We start from the raw sequence: 16,545 nt of genomic DNA, 5'->3' as shown, positions 1-16,545 counted from the left end.
GGCGGGGAAAGCTTGTGAAAATTGTGACCTCGTCATTTTGGTTAATGTCGTTTTCACCTGGTTCGAACCGGGCCTACTTTTAGGGTCAACAAGTTTGTGGGGATTAAAAAAATGCCATACATTTATAATAATAAGGCCAATACTTAACATTGGATTCAGTGGTGCTTTTTTTTTTTTTTTAAGTGTTAAATTTCAATTGGCATGTAATCAGTGTTTGCCTGCTACCTACAGGCTCATAACAGTTCAGCAGATTTTTTTTCACCACTTCCACATTTAGCAGCATAAAAGGGCAAACTCTTGAATTACTCTTGCATCCAAAGTCAGCAACAAATATAAAACCAACAGAATATATTGCATAATTATTTAATTTCATGAGATACATTTGACTTTACAGACATGTTTCGTTACAGTACAACTCTAATACTCATTCATTCACATTTTACACATAATATCAAGTATATAGTCCACAAAAATCACATTATCATCACACTATGGAGAGGTGGAAGATCGGTCCGCCTTCCCGCCACACAACAAATACAATGTCCCTTTTGTCATGTGCATGGTCCCAGTAGATTCCCTCTCTTTGCAGCAGCACTTGACTGTTTTAACTGCAACATCGCAATAGATAAATAAATACGTACTGATCGGTCCTTTTTACAGGTAAAGCTAAATCAACAGGATGAAATGTGTGCACATGATGGAATGCTTACATGGGAGAGTAAACACAAAGGAGTTCACGTGACATTCAGAAATAGAACCGTTAAATCTGCACTAGACTGCACCACCAGACATGAGGTTGAGAAATTTGATGGGGGGGAGGTTCTTAAGGATTGAAGAATTCATTCCTCCAAGGTCCGGAACGCATTCTGCATGTCCTCCAGCAGCTGTGCATATTCTGCTTTTATCTTAGCTTCACCATCTTTCACGGGGTCCTGAAGTGTCCATTTGAGAGACAGTAGCACAAAAAGTTGAAAAATAATTAGCTTGGTTAGTGTTTGGTGATGATTGGCAACTAAATTAAATATTGCCAATTCAAAAAAAAGCAACAGATGGCACTAGATCAGCAACTTTTATCTAATTCAAGGCACAACAACAAAAATGGCAAATTGAAGACTTAGCTGTCGAACAAGTAGTCAACTTAATTTTGAATAGGGATGTTCGATACCACTTACGAGTACCCTTGAGTAGTCACCGATCCCAAGTACTGATACCACTAGTACTTTTGAAACATAACATTTCCAAAGAAAAACTATGACAGATCATTTTAAAGAAAGACGTAAAAATCCCAATTTAGCAGTTTTCGCCACCGTCGTGAGTACCGTTTCTGGTATAAAGACAAATTTCACCATCTAAAGAAATTAGAATGATTTTTAATTAAAAAATTCGGTTATTTTGAATTTTCCTTCTCTTTTTAATTCATCTTTATACCGTGCAGTAATAAGTATAAAAAAAAAAAAAAAGACCTACTGAATTGAATACAAAAAACGTTTCTACAATAGTTTATTCATTGAGCTGCACCTATGTTTGCTCTTCAGTTCTAAAAATGACGGCTTTATGATCATTATAATATCCCCGTTTCTTTAAAATAATAAACCATTCGCGTAACTTTACAAATTTCCCTTCCCCGTTTTTTTCTGGGCATGACACTCCGTACCTTAAACTTCATCGAGCTGATCTTGTACAAGATCTCGCCCAGGTGTTCCCTGATCATGGCCCAGGTGATTTTGTTGTCGCTCTGAGCCGTGGACTCTACGGCGTGCCGCGACATGTCGTAAAAGGCGATCATGTTTGAGAGGATGCCGACCGTTTTGTAGAAGGGGCAGAACCTGTTGGCAGAGGTGGGGGGGCGAGTGTGAGACGACGTTGACAACTTTGATGACACGTGTTGCTTTTGTCTTCACCTGTCGTAAGGGGTGTAACCGTTCTGCTGCAGGAAGTCATCTTTAATGAGCTTCGCAACTTCCAACGTGATCTTGTCGGTCTCGGCCAGAGAAGCCTAGGGACAAAATATGGCAAGACGATTATTTTTTGTGTGTGCCCCGCTTTAGCTTTCAAAATCCTCCTTTTTTCCCTCACCTTTCCTACAAGCTGCACTATCTCAGCCAGGTCCTCCTCCTCCTGGAGAATCTCCTTGGCTTTTGTACGAAGAGGCACAAACTCAGGGAAATGTTTATCGTAGTATTCATCCAGCGCCCGAGTGTACTTGCTGTAGCTAATTAGCCAGTTCACAGATGGGAAATGTTTTCTCTGAGCCAACTTCTTGTCCAGTCCCCAGAACACCTGAAAGGACACAAATGCAAGGAGATAAGAGTCATACTAGATAAGTGTGTACATGAATAAGTGCAGGCTGCACCACTTGCCTGTACAATGCCCAATGTGGCCGATGTGACAGGATCTGAGAAGTCTCCACCAGGGGGCGACACACTAGAAAAGTTAACCCAATAATAATGTGTATAGCATAGGTCTTGTTTTGCATCTTTTTAAAGGAAAAGTCAACCCCCAAAAATATTTTTGACAATAATATGTTCTATGCAGCCCCACTAGTCTAAATATGGCATTCTGGTTAATATTGCGTTCGTGGAATATGAGTTAAGCAGCAATTTTTTTCATTTGTTTTTTTATCCATCTCAGAGGGCGGCCATTTTGCCGCTTGCTGTCGACTAAAGATGACATCAATGTTGCTCAGGTCTCAAGTAACAACCAATCACAGTGCAGCTTCAGGAAACAGGTGATCTGTGATTGGTCGTTACCTGAGACCGGAGCAACTGTGATGTCATCTTCAGTCGACAGCAAATGGCAAAATGGCCGCCCCTTGAGATGGATAAAAACGGCTGGATTTTTCTGCATAACTCATATTCCACAAATGTAATATTAACCAGAATGTCATGTTTAGACTAGTGAGGTCACGTATAACATATTATTGTTAAGAAATGTTTAAGGTTGACTTGAAATCCAGCTTACGCTCCGACGATGCTGACACTGCCCTCTCTCTCGGGATTTCCCAAACACTTAACGCGGCCCGCTCGCTCGTAGAAGGAAGCGAGCCTGGCTCCTAAGTAGGCCGGGTATCCGCTGTCTACACATGATGACACAAAGCGCTCACAAAATGGCCTATCCTCTCTCGTCTGAGTTCGTGACCTAAATCTTGAACTCACCGGCGGGCATTTCGGCCAATCGGCCAGAAATTTCTCTCAGCGCTTCGGCCCATCGCGACGTTGAGTCGGCCATCATGCTCACGTTGTAACCCATATCTCTGAAGTATTCAGATAGTGTGATCCCTATTGAAGTTGAAATGAAATAAACATTAGCATAGACCTCCATTAAGGACAGTTATAGACTTTTGTTTTTTTGTACCTGTATAGATTGAAGCCTCTCTTGCAGCCACAGGCATGTTGGATGTGTTCGCAACAAGCGCCGTTCTCTTCATGATGCTCTCAACTTTGCCGCCAACTTCCATTGTGAGCTGTTGAGCGGGATCCGTATGAATATTGTGATCATTTCAGATACAATCAAAAGTTTTCATTAAATCCAAGTTTTTTTAACTCACCTCTGGGAAATCTCGCAGCACCTCCGACATTTCATTCCCACGCTCTCCACACCCAACATAGATGATGACTTCACTGTTGGAGTATTTGGACAACGACTGGGAGATTACAGTCTTTCCACAGCCAAAGGCACCTGGTATAGCTGTGGTGCCGCCCTGCACGCAGCTGTAAAGTACAACAGACACATCTTAAAAAAAAAAAAAAGTGCACAATAAGGAAATGTTTGCACTATATTGAGAAAGTCTCACGGGAAAAGTGCATCCAGGACTCTTTGACCAGTGAGCAGAGGATGATTGGCAGGCAGTTTTTCTGTCACTGGGCGGATCTGTCGTACCGGCCACACCTGCACCATGGTGAACTTCTCCTTGAGGCCTTCAAAATCCAGTTCAAGAACCACATCCTGAGCGACAAAAAAACAGTTACTAAATTCTCATAAAACCCAAACGTCAAAAGAACTTTTGGGGAAAGACACTCACAGAGACGTCGTAGTTTCCAGGTGGTGCCACATAAGTGACTGTGCCTCTGCTGCGAGGCGGAAGCATCAGTTTGTGCTTTATTAGGGAGTTCTCAAACACCATGCCGTAGATGTCGCCACCTGTAATGTGACTGCCAACCTACAAGAGATGACACATTTAAAATGAAAAAAAACTGCAAATTGTCTTCACTGATGAGATATTCGCAAATATTTAACTCATTTACTGCCAATGATGACTAAAGACGTCAAAGATCCATTTTAACAACATACCCGAAGACTTTGGCAAGGAGTAAACTCCCATTTGAGGTCTCTGTTCAGGGCGCCGATGTTCACTCCTCTTGGGATGTAGATGCTTTGCGTGAGGTCATTGATGTCTTTTAGTGGTCTCTGGATGCCATCAAAGATCGAACCCATGACTCCTGGTCCCAACTCCACAGAGAGAGGTTTACCTGTGCGAAGAACTGGGTCACCCACGGACACGCCAGCTGTGATTGCTAAGTCAAGGAAAGCGACAATCTGCTAAACCAAATGACAAGTGTTTGACTCAAACAGGATACATGTTTCCTCATAGACCTGGATGGTGGCCATGTCTCCCTCTAAACGGATGATCTCTCCCACTAGCTCACTGTGGCCTACGCGGACAAGCTCGTACATGGCGGCTCCGGCCATTGCTGTAGCTGTCACCACTATTAAGACAAAAACAACAACAAATATTTATGAAGGAAACAAACACAATGGCAAAGTATTTAAGATGTAATATGGGGCATATGGGATTACTTTATGATTTAGGTTTATCATGATGTGTCGTAAAAAAAAAAAAATGGGGGGGTAACAGCATTTGAAACTAGATCATGTATTTATTTCTAAAAGGTAACTAAACCAAACCTGGTCCAGAAACTCCATGGACGTATCCAAACTGGCTTTCACGTTCCGCATCCTGGATCTTTGGAAGTTTTGAGGTATCCATCTTCACAGTTCCTCTTCTGAAAGACCCATTGAGACGTATGTGTTAGGCACATGCTGTCGGGCCATTTAAACAAGGGCAGAGGCTTCAACATCTCGAATGTCAACAACAGGCCAGCTCACATGACTCGATGCTGCAGTATGAATAACCGAGCCTGACAGCACAGTCAGCCTCACAGTCAATAGCTAACACATATGAGGCTGAAAGATTTGCTTGCGTCTATTAACGACAGCCAATACTATTTTGTTTGTGTCGCTTTTGGTTACAACGGAATCAAGTGATTCTGGATTAAAACGTTAAAGCTGATTCGTGTACACGTACAAGTCAGGTGACTGGCTTGCAACGACATGCTAACGTCATCATCTTCATCATAAACACGTCAAATTTTTGAAAAAAAAATAGCTGAACGGTGATATTAAAGAGTTGGTCAATGGTCAACTTAATGCAACTAGTAATGTCCTACCTCGCAGAGATGTACAGTTATCCAGGTTTGTCACTCACGTATTGGCCGAAGAGAGAAGCTTAGCTGTGCTAATCACCTGCTCGGCATTAGACAGGGAAGAAACTGTCGCCATTGTGGCTCCGGCCGTTGCCTCCGTGCCGAAGAGTGAGTTGTATCCTGGAGCCAACATGGCGGCGAGAGCGCCACAGATTCCGAGTCATAAATTGATGCACTTCTACCAGGCACGCTACTGACATCTACTGGACATAATTGATAGCTTCACCAATTCATTTTAAATGACAAACATGTTCGTCATTTATTTTTGACAGTTCATACATGTATTATATTCAAGAGCGTTCCACTGTGGATGGTGGCTGTCTACACAGAGTAGTTTTGACATCAAAGCCACTCCAAACTGACATAAAGTTATTATAATAATAATAATAATTGATTGATTGATTGAATTTACATATTTACTTTCTATGACGTATACATCTTTTTGACAGCTATCTTACTATGTATAGCCTACCATTCAAGGGACCAAAGGATGGACATAGATGCAGTTCATATAAAAAAAAAAAAGTTGATTATTCCAGCCAGTGCTGTGATATTATTGCAGTACTGTGCTCTTTAATGTGATGTAATAAAATCTAAGAAAAAAAGAAGACACATTTGGAGATTAAGTTGGGGGAGATAATGCTAAATAAATAATAGACATATATTACACAAAAAACATTACATCATGTGGCATAAAAACTGATAAAAATATATATTGGTGGACTCATTCATGAATTTTCACAATCTTCCCTGCAGATAAGTCCCAAGAAGCATGTGTGAGTGTGTGTGTGTTTTTTCTCAGCATCACTGTGACCTGTGGCAGTGTCATGAAAGAACAAGAAAATGGGGAAAAAATGTCATGAGGAAGATGCTATTCTTGGACTGAAAATTAAATTGAGAATTCAGGATGTGCGTCTGAAGATTGGTGCAAACGTCTTAAGAAATCACAATCCGCCTCTGCCAATGAAGACATGTTTTCATTGCTGTGAGTTTTAACCAAAAATGTGAAAACACACATAATGATGTCATAGTACTAATAAATATCCTCCTAGTAATGTATTTAGTCACGCAGAAGGTCCAGTGAAGCCACACTGCAGTTAGTCCGACCAGTCATTGTCATCCAGCTCTGAGTCGTCCTCAGAGTCAGTGTACTCCACCGCAATGCGCCGTGACAGAATGGTGGCCACGTCATTCCCGACTGGGTCACGCTTGCTCTGCAGCTCTTGTTGCTCTTGAACTTTTTTTAGCTGGATGCCTAATGAGCAGAAGCAAAATGCTAGAATCACATAACCAAATGCCAATTTCATGAACATGGAGACAGATCAGTACCCACCCATGCGGATTGCAGATAACAGATTACTCCTCACATCTCTCACTGGTTGTTTTTCAGCTCTGATATTTCCACAGAGTCCTAAAAGGTGTGATGTGGCAGCAGGGGGAGGGAGAGGTGGTGGCGGGGGACCTGGAGGTGGAGCGACGCAAGGTCCCGGAGGAGGCACAGGTGGAAGTGGGTAACCTGGGCCAACATGTGTAGTGGTTCCATTCTGAGCTGCTGGGGGTGCAAAACCAAAGGCTGTCTGGGCTGATGGGATGGGTGGGCCTTGGGCAGGTGGAGGGTGGGCACGACTGGTTCACAATGGAAAAAATACAAACGATTATGTATAATTTAAATAAAAAATATTCAATTGTAGCTGTGATTACATAACACAAACATACTTGTAATCTGCAGGCAGGCGTTTCGAACTGTTCATCTTTTCTGCGGCCTGAGCTTCTACCGTTGTTATCTTATAGTTGACGTCAATGCTGTGGTATTCGTGCTCTGCTGGTGAGGAAGGCTGCGCTTTGCCATGCGACTTGATCAAGTTAGAAGCGCTGTGGGCTGGCACTGGCGAGGTAGGATAGTCAGGAAGGTCAGGCCTAGAGGAACAAAATGAAAAGAAGACATGATTTGCAGTTTGAAAAAGTAAATTGCTGCTTTATGGAACGGGAGCTTGGCTTTTGCTGTCAAAATAACATTAAAACACCTGCGGCTTATAGTCAGGTGCGGCTTATAGTCAGGTGCGCCCTATAGTCCATAAATTACTATAAATACTTTAACAAAAAATTAGGATTTTGAGGTGACAAAATTGACTCCTTGATCACATTCCCATGGCACAAACCTGCCCTCTGGGGAAAGTGAGCCTTCAGAAGACGCTCCTCGCCGCAGAGTTTGAGGGTGGCGGTGATCTGGTCGGAGCTCTTTGTCGAAAGCCATCATGTTCCATTCTTGTCTGCGGTTTCGAGCCTTCCTCACCTTCTTCACCTGCCGCTGGAGGGTGCTGCTTTCCACGCATCGCTTCTGCTCCTGAATACAGGCCAAATTCATAAGCAAAAAGTTTTGACAATTTCCCTATTGAAATAAATTGAATTGCCATTAATCCATTCCCTCAATGTAAAACCAACAAAAAAGTGTAATGTGTTTTAATAAGAAAAATATGACTCTAAAATATTGCACTTCATAAAACACACAAAATAAAATAAATCTAATGTAAAGACTTCACCCAGATTAATGAATTTATTAATATTAGTGTTATATAAGCAGAAATAAAATGGAGTATTTCTGCGCTCACCCTCTGCCTCCTCCTTTCCTTCCTCTTGTCCTCCGTGTCCTGCAGCATTTTCTCCTTCCACAAGTAAAAAAAGTATGACGGGTCTGAGTAGAACCTCATGGCGTCAGTGCCGTCCTCTCTGTTTAAAAAGAAAATAAAGAAACCTTGTGTTTATCCTGTCTGTTGACTAGTTAACGAGATGCTTTTGACATACCGAAAAGCAGTGAGATGTCTAAGAGGAGGTGGCTGTTCGCTGCTGTCGTACATGTCAGTCACCGAGCTCGGAGTGCTGCCTTTGGACAACACCTGCTGGTCTTGAGTAGTCGAGCTTTTAAACGCCTTCCTCAAGTTTATGGCCTGAAGAGAAACTGTAAAATAGTGGGACGTATGTTTAAGATATTATGAAGGCCGCTAACACACATGAGAACTTTTTTTAATTTTATTTTTTTATACGTTTGTTGTTAGTATAACTGACCTTCTTCTACACTGGAGTCCAGCTGGGTGACCTTGATGGCCAATCGGTCAATGCGGTCTTGGAGTGAATTTGCACGCACATAAAAGGTGTTGGCTTCATTGAAAAGATCACCAAATACGTTTTCTGCATGTGTACCTGCAACCAAAACAACATTTTCCAAAATATCTGTTAGCAGATGAAAACAGTCATGAGGGTGTTGCTAAAATTGAATATGTGCAAAATAGTAAATGACTAATTATGTAAAAATTTCTATCATACAATATCCATCAATTGCATTGTCTACACTGAGCGGGCACTTCAGCGACTGTGTGCTTTTTGAAATCCAATTAATCTGTCTGGATTACGGGAGCGCCACGTGATCCATTCTCAAGCAAACATTAAGAATGGGAGAGAGTATTATATGTTATTAAACTGGCTTTGTGTTCCCACCCACCCATTCTCCATCTTATCTGCCTGTGCAAGCTCGGCAGTAAGCTCTAAACCTAACCTCTAACTTCACCAAATCCCATCACACACACACACACTGTGCATGTGTATGTGTTTGACAGAGACTACAAGCCAGATGTCCGAGAGTAAATTTGTTTCCAAAAATAGTCTGTTAATTTTTCTCCCTGGATGCTACACTGCGGCAGTTGTCTTTGTATCTGACATGGTAGCCTAATATTTGTTTGATGAGGGGGATACATTTTGGATCTAAAAAAAAATGAAAATCAGAGTATCTTACTCAGACTACTGAGCTGACGAATGATAGCAGACAAGGTGTTGTTGTTCACACATTCCAGCTCGCTATCAATCCGGTCGGGCACTGCAGCTTGGCACAGGTGCCGAGGCTCAATGGTTCTCCTGACCAATGGCATCACTCCTTCTCACATCTCGCCCACGGCACCTGCTGGAAGACAAATCGCCATTTGTGTTAACACCTAAATCACCACACAACTCAAATTCCTACCTTGATTAAAAGTACTCCGACGGATTTGTTTTGGTTTGGTCAGGCCAAGTGTATGTGTGATGAGGCGCATAAAGTAATGCCACACACATTTCATTCATGCAAGTTAAATTGATGATGTAATATTAATTATCTATGTATTCGTGTATGATACCCATAAAATGGATGCCCTCTAAGATAGGTGAAGTCACCATTGCAAATTTCAAATGCATACTCGCAGTATTATTGCTTCAACCTATTTAGTGTCAATAATCTTGCATGTCCATTCGTCCATTTTCTCCAGTGCTTGTCCCGAGTGGCGTCAGAGGTGAGTTAAGTCTCTCAGAGTTGACTTTGGGCAAGTGAGCATGCACATTACACCCTGGGACTAGTTGCCAGCCAATTGATTATGTACATGCATAGCATAGACAACCACTCACATTCACTCCCATGGAAAAAAACTTGGGGTATAGAGTCTTCAATTAACAAGCCAAACTTGCATGTTTTTGGACGAACAGTCCAACCCATGCTTTGCTAAACACTTTAATTATTAATTTTAAACATAAAACGTTACTACACACGCAAATCAGAACATGAAGTCCCCCCACAAAACTTTATTTATTTATTTATTTTTTTTACTGTTACCCACAATTCATTGCTTTGTGCTCGACAATCAACAATTTGGATTCATGACAGGTGCTTTAGCACGGTAAGCAAAAGCATTTTGAGAATGACCGTGCAGCACACAACCACACGTTTTCCGGTACTTGTCATAAAAAATTCTATGCGTGTGAGCAAAAAGCATATTTCTGTAAACGCCCAAAACAAAACAAAACAACTTACCTACGTTGTTGTCAGAAGTGGTTACATTCGTTTTGCATTTACCGCAAATCCGCCGGGTGGAGCAATGGACTCCTCGTGTCTTAATTAAAATAAAGTAAGAACAACTTTAATTTGTATTATTGTTTTAAATTTCCTTTCTGCTGTCGTGTGCCAGGTAGCTGCTGGAGACATTTGTGCACGACGGAATGCACTGTGACAACATGACCTCTTAGTCTAAATCACAACATGAAGGGATTTAGGCAGCAGATTTACTGGATCGACCAATCCCTTGTACTGCGGTAGACATCTGACATCCTGTGTGCTTTTTTTTTTCAAGGCCTAATTAAGATCTTACACCTTGGACAAAGTATGAGGGAAGTCAATCAAGTCATCAGTTTGAATCAACATTTTTCAGGTAAGCGTTTAGCTTTGCCTCTCAAATTATTGCATTCAGTTATTCTGCAATTTCTCCAGAACTGTGACAGACAGTCTTGTTCCTGTCTTGAAAGATAAGATACTTCCACTCAGTTAGTATGAAACCCACTACTCTGAGGTTCACCTGTTGCAGTAAAACAGTATCACATTTTCATGCATTAATGCTAATTTGTGCCATTTTAAACACTCCGTTGTCTGTCAATTTGTTTGAAATCACCCACTTTCAACACAAACAGAAGCCCACCAGTCAGTTGGATCGCTCACTGTAGTTTCCATGGATTAACAGCGAAAGGAGACACTCACTATTTGATTTGAAAGCATCATGCACAGACACACACAAACACACGTGCACATACACGCATGCTCCTTTAACACAGATGGCATCATCTGGATTGTGGGAGGGAGCAGTCAGCAGTGTAACCTAGATATGGAGGCTTAAATCTTTATAAGTAGCACACCGGCAGACTCTTAACCCTACAGGAGTCTGCTTATTCCATAAATACATTGTTTAATCCAACATTAAGGATGTTTGTTCAGATTTGCCTTGTTTTTAAGGCTTGAGTATGTTGATACTGCATAAGTATAACTAGTTTCCAATATCATGGTTCAAAGTACAAGACTTTATTGTGAGCAAGATTTGAATGTTGCCTCACGTCAATATATACTGCAAGCATCTGTATATAATATTCACTGCAAACTCAACATTGTTAAATAAGTGAAAATGGACAATCAAAGTGCGAGTACTGCAGGACTCTGGAACATATTTCCATATTTTATTTCCATTATGTGTTTTAAGCAGCGTCATAGAAAGGATTTCTTTGGTGTCCCACCGTATCTCATATAGCAGCACATCCACATTTCAATACATTATAAATACTCATAACCCCATTAAAAAAAAAAAATGTTTTCATGATGGTGTCATAACATGGAAAGGTCACACCACTTAGGGGTCTTCTGTATTTTTTTATGCGGTCCAATAATCTCCAGATCAGCGGTATTAACCCCAATACAATACGTCACCCCATTATCATCTTGGTTGCTTTTTTCACTCTAGACCAAACATGCATTTATTTTGCTATCATGGCTTTCTATTGGTCAGGATGTTGGTACTAAATGCTATTGTGCTAAGTACTTTTTAGGTAGTACGTACCTGTATATACAAAGTTTGAGAACCACTAGTTTACAGCATTGGATTCAATTTTCCTATCCCAGCAGTGCCATCTGATGGTTATTTTTGGTACAACATGTAAATGAGCAGATTGGCCTTTTCCTTCATGTACTGTATTTGTAAATGTCAAATATTTCTCCTGTATAAATCGTGTCTTATGGGATATTTAATGACCATGTATTGAAACTAAGAGTATGATATATGTAGATTACTGTGCATTCTGATTTATTTTATTTTTTTAGTTCGTTGGCCAGCTGTGTAAAGGTTATAAGGAGATGGAGCTACATGGAGAACACACCCATTCCATCTGTTGAGAAATTTCAAGGTAAAAAAATGTAGTTCATAATTTACTGTAAATGGTATACACTGGCCAGCCACAGTATTATGACCACTTGGACCATAGGTGTCAAACTCTGCAGGTTTGGGATGTTTTCCGTTCTCCAACACAGCTGATATACGATCGGCTCATCAGCAGGCTGTGCATAAGCCTGATAACAATCCTGCTGATCGGAATCAGCTTGTGTTGGAAGAGGGAAACCTCCAAAACCTGCAGGATTGCGGCCCTCGAGGACCGGAGTTTGACACCTATAGTCATGATATTCAAGACAAGATTGATATTTTACAGCATATTCATATCAGCTCCTCTGTTGGATATCATTGTTGTGTGCAGCTGGCAGGCGGTACTTAATGCAATTTATAAAACAAAAATGATTAAGTTATTGTTGGGTTCAAGTTAGTTTGACAAATGGTAATGATATAATTTTGGTGTTACTTAAAACACCTTATGAAAAGTCCGTGTTTTATTTGAAATACTAAATTGTACAGTCTCCTAGGGGTGCTATCTTAATGTAATTAAGCCACTGTTGTCTTCTTGTCTTATTTACAATGGGCCTCAACAAAAGACAAAACGTTGAATTTTTCCCATAGTGGCGCGGCGCACATCACACAGCAGCGGGAAAAATAATCAGGCGCAGCTTAATACCGCATGAAAAGCCTTCACAGTTCCTGAGCCGCCTTAAGTGGGGGTGACTCTAAGAATGCCTTGGCTTGTTTGTCTCATGGTTTAAGTGGCGCACATAGCCATGGAAAGATCATTAAATCACTGTTTTACCACTTGGCTTAATCCCCACAACAAAAGGGGCCGATGCGAAAAATGGGGAGGAAAAAAAAAAATGGCGAGCGAGATTAAGAAGAAACTTGATGGATCCAAAGTGACGGCTCGGGTTCCCAGCCTTGCCAAAGGGAGTTAGGAATCTTGATTCCGTATCTCCCATGCTGAAGAGTGGAGGCTGATCGGACATTCCCTGTTACCCCTGCAGCGGCCAGCCGCGATTGTAGTGTCCACCGCTGTGGCCATCTGCCGGATTACCCAGCAGGATATATTTTTATAGAGAGCATCCTTTTCATATCCTGCCTGCAAAGGTTTACATTAAAGTTGAACTCGGGTGCACTTACAATGGCAGATGAAGTAAGCCCTGCCCTTCTTACAGCACCCCCTCCCCATCTTCTCACTGTTTGGGGTGCTGATGGCACAGAGTTGAAAGCGGCTGCTTTTACCGTGCCATGAAAGAGGATCTCACGCAATGCCACTGTCTGCTACCGATTTTGTTTTTTCTTCTTCCAGGCACAGACAATAAAGTGATGCCCAGCATGAAGGGGGGGGAAAAAAAACATTTGGGATGTGCCAAGTGCGATTGTTTCAGCTAATAGGCATCAACAGGCCAACTTCTCCCAGTTACCATACAGGTGAACTCATTCCTGGGAAAATGTTTTTCTCTTTCTCAGCCTTGTAGGCGCGATGGCGTCCCCCTTTTTCCTCGCTCTAACGGGATTAGTCGTGCCAGTGCTACCCCGGCTGTCACGGCACTGTCTACTTCCCATCTCTCTTCTGGGCCTCTAATGTGATTAACCCATTCCCTGTGGTCCAAATGGTTCTGGAGTGGGGGGAGGGTGAGGGGGGGTGGGGGGGAGCACCTCCTTGGCATGTTCACCATCATGCCCAACTTGCAGTCATTGGCACCTTTTGTCAGGAAGGAAGGACTGAGGTCAACTTAGTGCTAAGTCACAAGGGAAGGAATTCTTTCTCTTTTCGAACACGGATCATTTGAAACAAATACTTTTGGTAACCACTTGTTTAACATTATCTTCTCAATTGCGCCTATAAATTCCCACATCTTCATGCAAATCCCAAAAGGCTCATTTGTACCGTGGAAGCACTCTACTCTGAATCTAAATGTCGGATGGGGAAGATTGCCAACGCCCATCATCTTGTCAAACGTCAGTGTCGCGCGGGGGCTTCGCCTGTTTAACACGCGTCACGCTCATTTGCGATGAAAGTCGTCTTAGGGGCACCGTTGCAAGCAGAGGACCCACATGCCCTTTGCCACCGCTCGCAGGGAGCGCTCTCGATGCCGCCACATTCAGAAATCACATTTTAATTATGGAGAGGGATGTCATTGAAATGAATAGTAGTAAATGTGAGGGGCTGATTTCTGTTTGCAAGTTTGAAATACTGTATGTCTTGGCAGGAAACAGAAAAAAAATCTAATGGCATATGAACTGAAATGAGTGCAGAAAATAACGTCCCAATTTCTGGAATTATTATTATTATTTTTTAAGTGCTTGTATTTAGGATAAAATGCTTGAAATTATTTTCACTTGCTAGGTGGAGAAATAAACCAGATTTTCCTTTAATTTTTAGAAGGGGGGGCGCAAAATGAGTGCGTTAATTTTGAGTTTGTTTAACGTGCCTTTAAAGCAACACTAAGGAACTTTCAGTTTAAGTTGATTATGGTGCCGCCATATGGACAAAACCGGTAATGTTATGTCTGAAGGAAGACCAAATTTCTCATGAGGACAAGCGCATTGCGTTGTTTTTTATCTCACGCCAGCGAGTGAAATCCGGGCCAATGTAGAGACTTGACTATCCTTTTATCTCTTTTTTTTTGTCTCCTCAGACAAAACTGTCCAGTTTTTTTGCAGCTCCTGCCAGGAAAGCAGTAATCGCGCATCGACATTCAAATTGACTTCCGTCTTTGCAACGAATAGGGAAAGGGGGAAGTGACGTATGCCATAAAGCGGTCAACACATATGTAGTTTTTCATCCTCCTCAAAGTTCCTAAGTGCCAGTAAAAAATGATACAGACGGCAGGCCATGGCAAAACTAGTTTTAAGTCAATGTTACTTATTACTGTTACAAAAGTGCTTTTTTCCTTCTCCATTCTGTTTAGTGTTTGACTTTGTGCGAAATGAGTGATATCAGCATAGAATAAACATAAAGACCCCAAAGACAGCATTTCACGTGAGCGCGCAGCTCTTCTCAGGCGACAGCATGGAGAATTAGGAGTCTTAATTAAGATTTTTAACAACTCTGCATGCGCTCTTCATATGCGAGACAACGGGCTTGAATAGGGTGGGGTGTGGCGGTTCCTTAAACAGCTGCCCGCTCCCAAACAAGCCGCAAAGTTAACACCAAGATCCCCACTACGAAGGAATGTGCCATTTCATTAGATAGTCGATAGTGTTGCTGCTGTGGTCGAGAAAGTTTCTCTGTGAGCATTTAGTTGCATATTTTTAAATTTTAAGCGATAGTAAAGGAGCAAGCAAGAACAATTCAACATTGTGGTTGAAAGACAATAGTGGGCATGAGACTGCGGCGCCTCTTGTGTGGAGATTTGGTGGCTTTCCAATCCTGATATCTTTGCCAGCACCATGTAATGGAAGGTGACACTTATTGTATTAGCAGGGGCTAATGAGTGTCTAAAAGCTGTGTGACTGTGTGCGCCCAGGAATCTCATCGTGTGCGCTGGTTGCTTGGAGAAAAAAAAGAAAGAAAGGACAATGTCTTTTTGCAAAAGAAGTGCAGCCCCCAAAAAAAACAAATGGCCGCGCCGCCGTCAGTGCGACTCTCATGAGGCACGCGAGCTCAATTATTCCACTGCTAATAGAGATATGAAGGCGAAAAAATGAGTTTGCAACTTCGGTTGACCTTTGGTCAGCTGGCTTGAATCTATTACCGAGTCAATATGGACGTCTCCATTTTCAACATGAAAGATTTTCTCTTTAATTTCATATTCATGCTCATTGTATTAATTAAAGGTGTGTTGTTAAAAATGCATTTTGGTCAAGCTACCACACTTTTAAAAACTTGTCTTTTTTAAATAATGACATTAACTAACAGCAGACAATGTATATGCAAACAGCAAAATATGTGAGCTGCTGACAGGGTGGACATTTTTACCTTGACAAAACCCAAATACATAATTATAATTAAGAAGCACAAGTGTAAATAGAAAGGCCAAAATACTTGTCGTAATATCACTAAAACATCACAGGGTCTGTTAAAGGGGTAGTTAACTCATAATGACAGGGTGGACATTTTTAGCTGAGCATATGATGATGATGGACCTTGACATAGCAGCATGATTTTATAAGTACTGTGTACTGTTGAGCAAATGTTGTATACTTCAAAGTAAAGTTTATTGTCTAAGCTCAATTATTATTTCACAATAACAGAGAGGGACACGTTAAATTTGACAACATCCAACGCATATATGCAATTAAAATTAAGAAGCATACGTATAAATATTTATTTTTCAACTAGAGAAAGGCCAAAAAATACTGGTCATAATATCACAAAAACATCAGCG

At 41.5% G+C, this 16,545-nt stretch overlaps 3 protein-coding genes across 6 annotated transcripts in view; 1 reads left to right on the top strand and 2 right to left on the bottom strand.

The window, feature by feature from the left end:
• Positions 1-347: 347 nt before the first annotated feature.
• On the bottom strand, positions 348-5,592 carry LOC144036015 (V-type proton ATPase catalytic subunit A-like). The gene is made up of 15 exons (XM_077546250.1): positions 5,448-5,592; positions 4,906-5,003; positions 4,578-4,706; positions 4,291-4,505; positions 4,022-4,159; positions 3,794-3,945; positions 3,548-3,710; positions 3,355-3,463; positions 3,156-3,278; positions 2,962-3,076; positions 2,361-2,424; positions 2,077-2,280; positions 1,902-1,996; positions 1,655-1,826; positions 348-932 (listed from the first exon to the last, which is right to left on the bottom strand). Exons 2-15 carry the CDS (start codon positions 4,985-4,987, stop codon positions 840-842), a joined length of 1,854 nt encoding a protein of 617 aa, XP_077402376.1. The 5' UTR covers positions 4,988-5,003; positions 5,448-5,592; the 3' UTR covers positions 348-839.
• Positions 5,593-5,712: 120 nt separating this feature from the next.
• On the bottom strand, positions 5,713-11,101 carry LOC144036016 (actin-binding protein WASF3-like). Of its 4 annotated transcripts, none has more exons than XM_077546252.1 (10): positions 10,973-11,095; positions 10,315-10,393; positions 9,271-9,435; positions 8,547-8,681; positions 8,286-8,439; positions 8,093-8,210; positions 7,643-7,827; positions 7,200-7,400; positions 6,817-7,109; positions 5,713-6,738 (listed from the first exon to the last, which is right to left on the bottom strand). In XM_077546252.1, exons 3-10 carry the CDS (start codon positions 9,401-9,403, stop codon positions 6,581-6,583), a joined length of 1,377 nt encoding a protein of 458 aa, XP_077402378.1. In that variant the 5' UTR covers positions 9,404-9,435; positions 10,315-10,393; positions 10,973-11,095; the 3' UTR covers positions 5,713-6,580. The 4 variants fall into 4 exon arrangements, with proteins under 4 accessions (XP_077402378.1, XP_077402377.1, XP_077402379.1 ...); XM_077546251.1 differs by having other exon boundaries at positions 10,950-11,066; XM_077546253.1 differs by lacking the exon at positions 10,315-10,393 and having other exon boundaries at positions 10,950-11,101.
• Positions 9,992-16,545, top strand: part of gsx1 (GS homeobox 1) — a 25,805-nt gene continuing 19,251 nt past the window's right edge. The window contains exons 1-3 of the mRNA XM_077546255.1: positions 9,992-10,180; positions 10,631-10,708; positions 12,139-12,221. The gene's annotated coding sequence lies outside the window, so the exon portion shown is untranslated. The remainder of the gene's footprint in view (positions 10,181-10,630; positions 10,709-12,138; positions 12,222-16,545) is intronic.

The sequence above is a fragment of the Vanacampus margaritifer genome, chromosome 16 (genome assembly GCF_051991255.1).
Source record: "Vanacampus margaritifer isolate UIUO_Vmar chromosome 16, RoL_Vmar_1.0, whole genome shotgun sequence".
Classification (NCBI taxonomy): domain Eukaryota; kingdom Metazoa; phylum Chordata; class Actinopteri; order Syngnathiformes; family Syngnathidae; genus Vanacampus; species Vanacampus margaritifer.
This window is presented reverse-complemented; position numbering and strand designations above follow the sequence as displayed.

Excerpts from the sequence above, each read along its gene's own strand:
- LOC144036016 (XM_077546253.1), bottom strand. The coding sequence starts at position 9,403 with ATGCCATTGGTCAGGAGAACCATTGAGCCTCGGCACCTGTGCCAAGCT. Across the intron at positions 8,440-8,546 it reads GGACTCCAGTGTAGAAGAAG|TTTCTCTTCAGGCCATAAAC; the intron begins GTCAGTTATACT and ends ACTATTTTACAG. Across the intron at positions 7,401-7,642 it reads TCACTTTCCCCAGAGGGCAG|GCCTGACCTTCCTGACTATC; the intron begins GTTTGTGCCATG and ends TTGTTCCTCTAG.
- LOC144036015 (XM_077546250.1), bottom strand. The coding sequence starts at position 4,987 with ATGGATACCTCAAAACTTCCAAAGATCCAGGATGCGGAACGTGAAAGC. Across the intron at positions 2,425-2,961 it reads AGTGTCAGCATCGTCGGAGC|TGTGTCGCCCCCTGGTGGAG; the intron begins GTAAGCTGGATT and ends TAACTTTTCTAG. Across the intron at positions 1,997-2,076 it reads TAGTGCAGCTTGTAGGAAAG|GCTTCTCTGGCCGAGACCGA; the intron begins GTGAGGGAAAAA and ends TTTTGTCCCTAG.